The 13,198-nt window shown below is 41.1% G+C and overlaps 1 protein-coding gene across 1 annotated transcript in view; it reads left to right on the top strand.

Annotated features, from left to right (window-relative positions):
* Positions 1 to 13,198, top strand: part of NUP214 (nucleoporin 214) — a 112,203-nt gene that overhangs the window by 26,285 nt on the left and 72,720 nt on the right. Inside the window, exons 15-18 of the mRNA XM_017849892.1 lie at positions 1,710 to 1,796; positions 1,998 to 2,147; positions 3,132 to 3,290; positions 10,699 to 10,802. Of these exons, the coding sequence (XP_017705381.1) occupies positions 1,710 to 1,796; positions 1,998 to 2,147; positions 3,132 to 3,290; positions 10,699 to 10,802 (500 nt within the window). The remainder of the gene's footprint in view (positions 1 to 1,709; positions 1,797 to 1,997; positions 2,148 to 3,131; positions 3,291 to 10,698; positions 10,803 to 13,198) is intronic.

Genomic DNA, 13,198 nt, shown 5'->3' with positions numbered 1-13,198 from the left:
CATTTTCTATTTCAAGGTCAAAAGATGTTTTTCTAAAAGCTTTATTATTTTATCTTTCATATTTAGATTTGTAGTCCGTCATCTCAGTTTATTTTTATGGTGTAATGTAAAGAGAATTGTATGTCTGTTTCCCACGTGATTACTTGAGTGCCCTGAGAACAAGAGTTATGTCTTTTCCTTTCTGTGTCCCCCTAACCAACCCTTCTCCTACCCTAACACACACCTGTACTGGGTACATAGTAAGTGCCCAGGTCACAGTTCACGCTTGTGGCATGATGCATGACACACAGTGTTTGTCAGATAAATGTTTGCTGTTAATGAATGCTGATGCAGTCTAAGACCTCTTTAGTGTTAATCGTTGTAAGTATCAAATAATCTAAAGGGCATTTCAAATTATAGCATCTTTAAAGCAGAACTCTTGATTTCTGTCTCCTGTAGAGGCTAGTCCTTTTCCAATGAATAAGTAGCACTAACAAACCAGATGTTTGCACAAGCCCCAAGCCCCAAAGCATCCTAGATCCCTCTCTTTAACGGTACCTGTCCCCAGTCCAGGCTGGCAGGAGGTCTTGTCAGCTCCACCCTCTGCTGTGTCACATGTCATAAGGCCACAGCTCTGTCCCCCGCTAGCATCCTGTGTCAAGCTGTTGCCACTTCTCACCTTGTTAACCTCTCGACTACTGTCTCTGCTATCCCCACTCTAGATAGCAGCAAGAGAGATCTTTTAAATCATAAAGGAGATTTAAACTCTCCTAAAACACCAGTAGTAGCTTTCCAGCACCTTTAGAATAGAACCCAGACTCCCTGTAGTGACCTTACATGACCTATCCTGGCCTGCCTTCCTGACCCCACCCCTGCCCTCTCCAGCGTCTGCCCTGACTTCACAGAGCCCATGTTTACTTTTTTTCTTTGCCAAGGTTTCTCCTGCCTTGAGACCTCTGCACTTCCCTTTCTTGCTGCCTGGCAGGTGCTTCCTGCAGATCCCATAGCTTGCTTTCTGCTTGCAGCCTCAGTTCAGATGGCAGCCCGCAGTGAGGGCTTTCTTGGCCATCTCATCTGAAGTAGTGCCCTCTTTTATTCTCTTTATGTTTTCCTGTTTGTTCTCCAACTGAAATTATCAGATGTGTTTATATTTTATTATTTAGCGTGTCCCAGTAGGAGGTAAGTTCCATGAGAATTGGGCCCTCATCTACTTGTTCACCTCTATCTGTGCTGTCTAGAACCTGCCTTACACAAAGTAGAGATCCTATAAATAAGGGTTCGTTAGAATGAGTGAAGAAACAATGCTGTGTTACAGGAGCACCACTCCCTATAATAGGCACTGATATAATTGCGTATAGAAGCTATGGCTTGGGCCGGGCGCGGGGGCTCACGCCTGTAATCCCAGCACTTTGGGAGGCCGAGGCTGGTGGATCACGAGGTCAGGAGATTGAGACCATCCTGGCCAACGCGGTGAAACCCCATCTCTACTAAAAAAAAAAAAAAAAATACAAAAAGCCGGGCATGGTGGCGGGTGCCTGTAGTCCCAGCTACTTGGGAGGCTGAGGCAGGAGAATGGTGTGAACCCAGGAGGCGGAGCTTGCAGTGAGCCGAGATTGCGCCACTGCACTCCAGCCTGGGCGACAGAGCCAGACTCCGCCAAAAAAAAAAAAAAAAAAAGCAGCTATGGCTTGTATAGGATCAATTTTTAAACCTTTTGCCTTCCATTTCAGGCAAAGTCACTTCAGCCTGCTGTTGCAGAAAAGCAGGGACATCAGTGGAAAGATTCAGATCCTGTGATGGCTGGAATTGGGGAGGAGGTAAATTTGCTTCCTGAGGATGTTTTTCTGGAAGTAGCTGACAGACTTGAATGGGTCAGAGTGCCAACCCCTATATGACTAGTTCATTCTAGCACTGAAGCATGACCCATCCCAGCAGTCTGAGCAGTTAGTAAGCACAGTAGCAGTGACATTACTGTTTGTCCTTCAGACTGAGTAGTTCCTCACTTGTGGCTTCTGCAGATTGCACACTTTCAGAAGGAGTTGGAAGAGTTAAAAGCCCGAACTTCCAAAGCCTGTTTCCAAGTGGGCACTTCTGAGGAAATGAAGATGCTGCGAACAGAATCAGATGACTTGCATACCTTTCTTTTGGAGATTAAAGAGACCACAGAGGTGTGTGTTTATGGATACTTTTCCTGAGTTGAACTGCATTTAACAATTTTTTTTTCTCCTAATACTCCATGGGTGTATTTACTTTATTTCTTCAAGGACCACCAATGTTGTTGTTTTTTTTAACATGACTAAGTAGCTTGCCTAGAATCCCTGAGTTCAGATCCTACCTTCAGCACTTAATAAATTATGTGACTTTGGGCAAGTTAACCTAGTTACTCTATTTTTTTGGTTTTCTCATCCATAAGGTGGAGTGAGTTTCTACCCCTTTGACACATGCTATGCACTCCATAAAGTTTATTATAGTTGTTAATTTAATTTAGGTATATTTGAAATTTTACTGTCTTAAAGTGTTAGATTTTTTAAAAAGGATATTTTAGGACATATGCAGTATGAAAATATTAAATGTTTGGTGTTAATAGTGTTAATTATTATTACTGTTATTACTACTTATTACTGTGTGCCAGGAACTAGTGCCAAACACATCACTTGTATTATCTCACTGAATCCTCCACAACTTCGCTGTGTCATACATACTGTTACTGTCTCTATTTTGCAAGTCAGGAAACTGAGGCTTAGGTAAATTTGTCAAAAGTCACCCACTTATCAAGTCGTGGTGCCAGGATTCTGCTTTAGACTGTCTGATTCCAGAGTTCGGGTCTTAAATAGCATGTTTGGAAAGAGGAAAGTTCTTTAGAGTGTTAGCAGTAATTATCTTCACATAGTAGTATTAGAGCTGCTGCCCATGCTTTTTGTATTTTCTGCATTTTCAATCGTTAGAATGTATTTTTTTAATGGAGATGAAAAATAAATGTCAAAAAAGAACATTAGTGTCTTTCTAAACAGTTAAATTCTTTTTTTTACATGAGTTAAGTATATTCATATGTTCATTGTGTTCAGTGTTTGAGAAACACCACCTTCCTTGATCCAAACAAAAAGGTTTGGGCTTAACAACTTTTGTATCAACACATTATTGTACTTTTCTAGTCGCTTCATGGAGATATAAGTAGCCTGAAAACAACTTTACTTGAGGGCTTTGCTGGTGTTGAGGAAGCCAGAGAACAAAATGAAAGAAATCGTGACTCTGGTTATCTGCATTTGCTTTATAGAAGACCACTGGATCCCAAGAGTGAAGCTCAGCTTCAGGTAGGAGATCTGTGTAAATCCATTTAAAAGATTTAAAAACTCATGTAACAATTGCTACCTCTTTTGCATATAGATTTGGATGATGGCTCTTTTGAAGTTGTTGATTTTCTGCTTATAATTTATCATACTTCCCATAAACTTCCTTAACTGTGGCAAAAAAAAGAAAAAAAAAAAAAAACAGTGCACTTCATGTAATTATATAATTTTTTCATTTAAAAAATAGATTTTTAAATTTTTTTTTTTCTTGAGGCAGGGTCTACTCACTCTGTTGCCCAGGCTAGTGTGCAATGGTGTGATCACAGCTCCCTACAGCCTTGACCTCCTGGGCTTACGTGATCCTCCTGCCTCAGCCTCCTGAGTACCAGGACCACAGGCATGTGCCACCGCACTTGGCTAATTTTTAATATTTTATTTGGAGAGACAAGGTGTTACTATGCTGCCCAGCCCAGGCTGATCTTGGAACTCCTGGGTTCAAGCAGTCCTCCTGCCTTGGCCTCCCAAAGTGCTGGAATTATAGGTGTGATTGGCCAAAATTCTTTATTAAACCTTAAGCTTAATATAGAGTACTCTGTTGAAACATATATTTATACGTTGAATTATAGATAGTAGTTATTAAAGTGGCAACTATTTCTTGAGTGCCATTTAATCTGCTAGGTGTTTCTTACGCATTATTTCTAACCTTCAAAGCCAGCTGCTCTGCAAGGTAAGAGTTACTGGTTCCTGTAGCCCCCTTATACAGCTAACTGGAAATTAAATTTCATAGGCTAAGTAGGTTGTCCAAGGTCATGTTGGCTAGGAAAAGGGGAACCAGAATTGAAACCTCCATTTGCCTGAGCTCTTTTCTGTATGCCACACTTTAGCTTTTCTCTTGAATTCTTTTTTTTTTTTTTGAGATGGAGTCTCGCACTGTTGCCCAGGCTGAAGTGCAGTGGCACCATCACAGCTCACTGCAGCCTCAGCCTCCTGGGCTCAAGTGATCCTCCCACCTCAGCCTCCCACATAGTTGGGACTACAGATGTGTGCCACCACACCCAGCTGATTTTTAAATTTTTTGTAGAAATCGGGTCTCACTAGCTTATCCAGGCTGGTCTCAAACTCCTAAGCTCAAGTCATCCTCCTGCCTTTGTAATCCCAAAGTTCTGGGGTTACAGGTGTGAGCCACCATTCTTAATTATTCTTAATCTCTGCTTTCGGTAATTGGATTTTGCTTTCCATCTTTTAGTTTACACCGAATCATTGTGTCAGTGGCCTTAGTGTGGGGTTTCTCTTCTGGTATCTCACATTTGTCTGAAATTCCAGCGGGAAGGGTTCACTGGCATTTCTGGTCTTCCTCATGACATCTGTGGGGTTTGCGGGTGTGATGAATCATTCTTGCCTCAGATAATTTGAGGCCGCAAGCTTTATTGTTCCTCAGTGTTTCTGTCCCACACCTGGTCAACTTACTGAAAATTAAAAAAAAAAAAAGGTTCCTTCTTCAACGAAGATTGCAGAGCCCTTACTGTGGTCTGCAGCCCTCTGGTATTCCTGATGCATCCTCCTTCTACCTATTACCTCTCAGCGAGAGAGTGCTGCCTGTCTACTGCTCATCAAATTACAGGCATCCACTCTGCGTCCTAGCTACATGTTCTTCCTACGTGCCTTTCCACCTATTTCTCTATTAACAAACTAAGAGGAAAGCATACAGCTTTAGGGGGATGCTTATTCAGAAGGGAATAATTTTCTTTTTTCATGGTGCTAAGTAGGTAATACTAGTTAGCATGTATTGAGTGTTTACTGTGGGCAATGCACAGATGATGAAACCAAGATAACTGAAACTGCCCAGGTTTTACCACTAATAAACCTTGAAACCTTGAACCTGGGCAGTCTGACTCAAGAGCCTCTGCTTGTACTCAAGAGTCTGGTTTACAGTTCATGCAGGTTTACAATTCTTGCAGTCGGGTAAGTGACAGAAAGATGAACATGTAAATGTAGTGTGGGATATGTTGCTATGGGACCACAGGTGAGGGAGCAGCTGAGCCAGAGAAAAGAAGTATTTGTGTTAGGCTTTAAAAGAATAATTGTTTTTGCTTGGTGGACACAATTGGGAAGGCATTCCAAAGAAACAGCAGCAGCTAACACAGAGGTGTGGTTATATCTGAAGAGATCAAAGGAAAGAGCCTTCTGTAGTCATCAGGTATTGAGTTGAAAGTTACATTTGCTACTAAGGTTATTTCTACTTCTCTTGAATCAGCTTGGCTCTTTTTAAATTACATTTTCTCTTTTTCAGATGGGACATAGACCCTTATCCACAATTAGGTTTTTTTTTAAATTTTTAAAAATTTCAATAATTTTTGGAGAACAAGTGGTGTTTGGTTACTTGGATAAGTTCTTTAGTGGTGATTTCTGAGATTTTGATCTCCCGTCACCCAAGCAGTGTACACTGTACCCAGTGTGTAGTCTTTTAGCCCTTACTGCCCCCCCTTCCCCCCAAGTCTCCAGAGTCCATTATATCATTCTGTTTGTTTATTTATTTATTTAGAGACAGTCTCATTCTGTCACCTAGGCTGGAGTGCAGTGATGTGATCTTGGCTCACTGCATCCTCTTTCACTGTTTTGGTCAGGCTGGTCTTGAACTCCTGACTTCAAGTGATCTGCCCGTCTTGGTCTCCCGGAATGCTAGGATTATAGGTGTGAGCCACTGCACCCATTCCATTGTATCATTCTTATCCCTTTGCATCCTCATAGTTTAGCTCCTGCTTATGAATGAGAACAAATGGTGTTTGGTTTTCAATTCCTGAGTTACTTCACTTAGAATAATGGTCTCCAGCTCCTCCCAGGTTGCTGCAAATGCCATTATTTCATTCCTTTTTATGACTGAGTAGTAGTCTATATATGTGTGTCACATTTTCTTTATCCACTCGTTGATTGATGGGCATTTGGATTGGTTCCATATTTTTGCAATTGCGAATTGTGCTGCTGTAAACATGCATGTGCAAGTGTCTTTTTCATGTAATGACTTCTTTTTCTCTTGGTAGGTACACAGTAGTAGGACTGCTGGATCAAATGGTAGATACTTTTAGTTGTTTAAGGAATCTCCATACTGTTTTCTGTAGTGGTTGTACTAGTTTACATTCCCACCAGCAGTGTAAAAGTATTCCCTTTTTACCACATGCACGCCAACATCTGTTATTTTTTTATTTTTTAATGATGGCCATTCTTGCAGAAGTAAGATGGTATTGCATTGTGGTTTTGATTTGCTTTTCCCTGATAGTGATGTTGAGCGTTTTTTCGTATGTTTGTCAGCCATTTGTGTATCTTTTAAGAATTGTTCATGTCCATAGCCCACTTTTTGATGGAATTGTTTGTTTTGTTCTTGCTGATACATTTGAGTTCCTTATAGATTCTGGATATTAGTCCATTGTCAGATGCATAGTTTGTGAAAATTTTCTCCCTATCTGTGAGTTGTCTGTTTACTCTGCTGATTATTTCTTTTGCTGTGCAGAAGCTTAATTAAGTCCCATCTATTTACCTTTTTGTTGCATTCGCTTTTGGATTCTTGTTCATGAACTCCTTGCCTAAGTCAACCTCTATAAGAGTTTTTCTGATGTTATCTTCTAGAATTTTATGGTTTCAAGTCTTAGATTTAAGTCTTTGATCCATCTTGAGTTGATTTTTGTATAAGGTGAGAGATGAGGATCCAGTTTCATTCTTTTACATGTGGCTTGCCAATTATCCCAGCACTATTTGTTGAATAGGGTGTCCTTCCCCCACTGTATGTTTTTTGTTTGCTTTGTTGAAGATCAGTTGCCTCTAAGAATTCGGCTTTATTTCTGGGTTCTCTATTCTTTTCCGTTGGTCTGTCTGCGTATTTTTGTACCAGTACCATGGTGTTTTGGTGACTATAGCCTTGTAGTATAGTTTGAAGTCAGACAGTGTGATAACTCCAGATTTTGTTCTTTTTGCTTATTCTTGCTTTGACTGTGTGGGCTCTTTTTAGTTTTATATGAATTTTAGGATTTTTTTTTCTAGTTCTGTGAAGAATGATGATGGTATTTTGATGAGAATTGCCTTGAATTTGTAAATTGTTTTTGGTAGTATGGTCATTTTCACAATATTGATTCTACCCATCCATGAGCATAGGATGTATTTCTATTTGTTTGTGTTGTTTCCATTTGTTTGTGTCGTCTGTGATTTCTTTCAGCAGTGTTTTGTAGTGTTCCTTGTAGAGGTCTTTTGCCTCCTTGGTTAGGTATATTCCTAAGTTTGGGGTTTTGTGTTTGTTTTTGGTTTTTGGTTTTTATTTTTTGCAGCTGCTGTAAAAGGGGTTGTTGTTTATTTGAGTCTCAGCTTGGTTGCTCTTATTGTATAGCAGTGCTACTGATTTGTGTACATTGATTTTGTATCCTGAAAGTTTACCGAATTCATTTGTCAGATCTAGGACCTTTTTGGATGAGTCTTTAGGGTTTTTTAGTACACGATCATAACATTGTCAAACAGCAACAGTTTGACTTTCTCTTTACCAATTTGGATACCCTTTATTTTTTCTCTTGTCTGATTTCTCTGGCTACACAAATAATTTTGAAAATACATTTAAACATAATAAGATCTCTCTATAGATGTAAACTGCTTTTCCTAGTATATAGCACATTATCTCCATTTGTAGACATACTTAATTGATTGCTTCAGTTTTATTTATTTGTTTTTTTTAAGAGACAGAGTTTTACTGTGTAGCCCAGGAGTGCAGTGACTATTCACAGGCGTGATTATGGTATACAAAAGCCTTGAATTCCTGGACCCAGGATCCTCCTAATTCAACCTCCTGAGTAGCTGGGACTCTAGGTGTACCTCACCATGTCTAGCTCTGTTTTGTTTTTATTTTTGTTTTTTATTTTAGACAGGGTCTTTCTCTGTTGCTTGGGCCAGGGTGTGTGGTGTGGTGGCTTGATCCTAGCTCACTGCAGTCTCAAACTCGGGCTCAAGTGATCCTCCTGCTTCAACTTCCCAAGTAGCCAGGACTACAGGCACACACCACCATGCCTGGCTAATTTTTTATTTTATTTTATTTTATTTTATTTTATTTATTTATTTTTTTTGAGTCGAAGTCTCTCTCTGTGGCCCAGGCCGGAGTGCAGTGGCACGGTGGCACGATCTTGGCTCACTGCAAGCTCTGCTTCCCGGGTTCACGCCATTCTCCTGCCTCAGCCTCCCGAGCAGCTGGGACTACAGGCACCCACCACCATGTCCGGCTAATTTTTTTGTGTTTTTAGTAGAGACGGGGTTTCACTGTATTGGCCAGAATGGTCTCAATCTCCTGACCTCGTGATCCGCCCACCTCGGCCTCCCAAAGTGCTGGGATTATAGGCGTAAGCCACCGCACCCGGACTTGCCTGGCTAATTTTTAAAATTTTTGTAGAGATGGGGCCTTGCTCTGTTGCCCAGGCAGGTCTTGAACTCCTGGGCCCTAGCACTTCTCCTGGTTTGGCCTTCCAAAGTGCTGAGATTACAAGTGTGAGCCACTATGTCTGGCCTTCTGTTTTTTTGAAACAGTCTCACTCTGTTGCCCAGGCTGGAGTGCAGTGGTGCGATCTCAGCTCACTGCAACCTCTGCCTCCTGGGTTCATGCGGTTCTCCTGCCTCAGCCTCCTGAGTAGCTGGGATTACAGGCGTGCACCACCACGCCCAGCTAATTTTTGTTTTTTCTGTTTTGTTTTGGAGACAAGGTCTCACTCTGTCGCCCAGGTTGGAGTGCAGTGGCGTGATCTCAGCTCACTGCAACCTCCACCTTCCAGGTTCAAGTGATTCTCCTGTCTCAGCCTCTGGAGTAGCTGGGATTACAGGTGTGCACCACCACACCCGGGTGTGGTGTATTTTTTGTATTTTTAGTAGAGATGGGGTTTCACCGTGTTGACCAGGCTAGTTTCGAACTCCTGGCCTCAAGTGCTCCACCTGCCTTGGCCTCCCAAAGTACTGGGATTACAGGCATGAGCCACTGCACCCAGCTCTAATTTCTGTATTTTTAGTAGAGACAGGGTTTCAACATGTTGGCCAGGCTGGTCTCAAGCTCCTGACCTCGAGTGATCCACCCATTCTGGCCTCCCAAAGTGCTGAGATTACACGCATAAGCCACCATGCCCGGCCTGTTTTTTTGTTGAGAGACAGAGTCTTGCTCTGTTACCCAGGCTGGAGTGCAGTGGCGCGATCTCAGCTCACTGCAGCCTCTGCCTCCTGTGTTCAAGTGGTTCTTGTGCCTCAGCCTCCTAAGTACTTGGGATTATAGGCGTGCATCACCATGCCCAGCTAATTTTTGTATTTTTAGTCAAAGCGGGGTTTCACCATGTTGGCCAGGCTGGTCTGGAACTCCTGACCTCAGGTGATCCGCCCACTTCAGCTTCCCAAAGTGCTGGGATTACAGGTGTGAGCCACAGCACCCAGCCACGTGGCCTGTTTTTAATTTTTGAGAATCAAGTTGCATAGCCATGAAGGTTAACAGTCGCCCAAAATTTAAATAAAATTATTGCAGGCCTATAATAAGTTAAATAGCTAAAATTTTAAATAATAGCAGGTTGTTCAGTTTTTAGTGCCAATACTGTTCTTTGCTTTTGTGAACAAATGAGTATTTCTCAACTGGGAAGATGACTTACAGGTTCTATGCTGTGAATAGATAGGCTTAGAATTATTTTCAGCACTGTTTGTCTCCATTACAGTTAATTTTATGGGTGGGGGAGCAAAATCTAAATGGATGCTCTGTCTGAGTACCAGAATGGAATGGAAAATTCCCAGACCATGGAACTGAGAAATGAGAATTAAGAACATTTGTTCCCCGGGGGCCTAGGCAGACACACCCATTCTGTTTCCCTTTTCATTGTACCAGATCTCTGCCACCTCTGCCTCCTGGGTTCAAGCGATTCTCCTGCCTCAGCCTCCTGAGTAGCTGGGATTATAGGCACCTGCCACCCTGCCTGGCTAACTTTTGTCTTTTTAGTAGAGACGGGGTTTCACCATGTTGGCCAGGCTGGTCTCGAACTCCTGACATCAAGTGATCCTCCCGCCTCGGCCTCCCAAAGTGGAGAGCCACCACGCCCAGCCGATTTTGTTTTTAATTATAAAGTTTTTTTATGTAATTTTTTTTATTTTTATGCATTATTAGAGACAGATTCTCGCTTTGCTGCCCAGGCTGATCTTTAACTCCTGGCTTCAAGCAGTCCTCCTGCCTTGGCCTCCCAGAGTGTTGGGATTGTAGGCCTGAGCCACTGCACCTGGCCTCATTTTAATTATATAATTTTAATAATCGTATTAAAACCTATTCTGATTTCCTTGTTCATTATGGTTCTTAATATAGAAGTATTTTAGAATTCTTTTGACTGTTTTGATACATTTTCCCCAAACTATCAGAAAACAAGTCGTTTGCCTTTTAATTTTTTTCTTATAGGAAATTCGGCGCCTTCATCAGTATGTGAAATTTGCTGTCCAAGATGTGAATGATGTTCTAGACTTGGAGTGGGATCGGCATCTGGAACAAAAGAAAAAACAAAGGTGAGTGAGATCTCTCATCTGCAATGTGTTGGAATAGATATTGCTATTGCCGTTTTAAAAAGGTGATTTAGGAACCTATGAAAATCCCCAGCCAGGTACAGTGGCTCATGCCTGTAATCCCAGCACTTTGGGAGGCTGAGGCAGGTGGATCACCTGAGGTTAGGAGTTGGAGACCAGCCTGACCAACATGGAGAAACCCTGTCTCTACTAAAAATACAAAATTAACCATGCATGGTGGCACATGCCTGTAATCCCAGCTACTCGGGAGCCTGAGGCAGGAGAATTGCTTGAACCCAGGAGGCAGAGGTTGCAGTGAGCTGAGATTGTGTACCACTGCACTCCAGCCTGGGCAACAAGAGCAAAGCTGTGTCTCAAAAAAAAAAAAAAAAAAGAAAGGAAAAGAAAATCTCTACAAAATGTTCATTCTTTTAACAGTCATTCTACTTGAAATGTTTTTCTACAGAAACGATACAATAATTTACATAAAACAGTTTATATTGCAATATAATTTATGATAGTGAAAAATTGTATTCAACCTAATTATCTAAAGGTACAGGAGTAGCTTAATAAATATGGTCACTTTTTTTCTTAACTACAGAATACCCTGCAACCATTGACTAGTGTGTTCTCCAATAAATTATTTAATATATTGAATATGTATTCTATGTTCTACAAAATGTATAGAATATATAACTTTTGCTATAATTATTAAATGTGATATAAAATTTAATAAGTAAAAGACAAAAGCATATTGGCTAATAACAATGTGGAGGTACAAAAGTATATAGATGTATCAAAATATTCATAGTTATATCTGCAAAACAGGATTAAGGAGAATTTTCCTTAATACTCTTCTGCATATTTCAAATTTTCTTTTGAGAAAACATTTGTAATTAGTGTGGATAATTAAAAGGATGAGAGGAATGATAGCAAAGTAATGGGAAAACCTTTTAGCGTAGTTTTTTATCCTTAGATATTTGGTTTTAAGCCACATATTTTCCACAAGGAATAGAATGAGAGCGTGAAGGGCCCATTAGAAATTTGAAAAACAAATCAGCCCTGAAATGTTAGATTTCTGAAACACCTACACTTGATTAATAGATTAGCTAGCCCTGTATGAAAACAAACCAAGAAATGGTCTATTTGATGTACTTTTCAGTGGGACAACCTGGGTGTGATATCAGGGACAGGACTATAATACACTTATAATTTAGTAAGCAGAATTCAATAAATTACATTGTGTTATGTGGAGAAAGGCTAAAAATCCCAACTGGAGAACCCTCAGCTTGCAGCATTTGTAGGTATAGGGAGATAGAAGTGAGAAGCTCTCCTACCCCACTGTCTACGTGAAGGATTCCTGTGGCCCATGGACTGGAGCACTTGTCTCCATGGGCAGTGGGGTCCCATCAGAGAGCCAGCGCACACGCCTGGTTCTGATTCATGTTCAGCCATATGGTTTGCTTTCCCACAAGGGAAACAATGGTGTAACCTGGCAGTGGGTACATTCTGCTCTGTTCAATGGTTTTATTTCTCTTTGGTAATTAACAAGTTAGCCTTGTAAGAAAGTGCATGATGCTTAAAGAGAAGCCAGGCTTTTTTTTCCCTTTATACCAATTCTGTGGATTTACTACTTATGCTTTTCTGAGTTCTCTTTCTGCAGAGTTCAAATTCTTAAATTTTCTATTTTGATAGCACTTCTCTGTTTTAGGGCCATCCCTGAATGTTACCTTGTATGTACCCTATTGAAATGCCTTTTTTATTTTATTTTATATTTTATTTTTTGAGACCAAGTCTTGCTCTGTCGCCCACACTGGAGTGCAGTGGCCTGATCTCAGCTCATTGCAACCCCTGCCTCCGGGGTTCAAGCAATTCTCCTGCCTCAGCCTCCTTGAGTAGCTGGGATTATAGGCGTGTACCACCACACCCGGCTAATTTTGTATTTTAATAGAGATGGGGTTTCACCATGTTGGTTAGGCCGGTCTCCAACTCCTGACCTCGTGATCTGCCCACCTTGTCCTCCGAAGGTGCTGTGATTACAGGCATGAACCACCGTGCCTGGCCTGAAATGCCTTTTAAAAATTGTGTGTTGAACTACCTTGTTACCAGAGGCAGTCGTTCAGTCAGCCCTGAACTCAAAGAGATCATGGGAAAAGAGGAAATAAATCCAGAGGTTTCTGTTTAGCAACCATTTTTCATTCCGTGATTTGTGTTAAGAGGCAAAATATACATAGAGTCACTTGTTGCTTAACGTGTTCTGAGAAGTTCATTGTTAGGCCATTTTGTCATTGTATGATCATCATAGAATGTACTTACACTGTGTGTACTTATTACCTAGATGACATAGCTTATTACATACCTAGGCTCTTATGGTGTATAGCCTGTTGCTCCTAGACTAC

Source organism: Rhinopithecus bieti, unplaced genomic scaffold (assembly GCF_001698545.2).
Source record: "Rhinopithecus bieti isolate Rb0 unplaced genomic scaffold, ASM169854v2 scaffold_31823, whole genome shotgun sequence".
Lineage (NCBI taxonomy): Eukaryota > Metazoa > Chordata > Mammalia > Primates > Cercopithecidae > Rhinopithecus > Rhinopithecus bieti.
The sequence above is the reverse complement of the archived record's forward strand: the minus strand, read 5'-3'. Positions and strand labels throughout refer to the sequence as shown.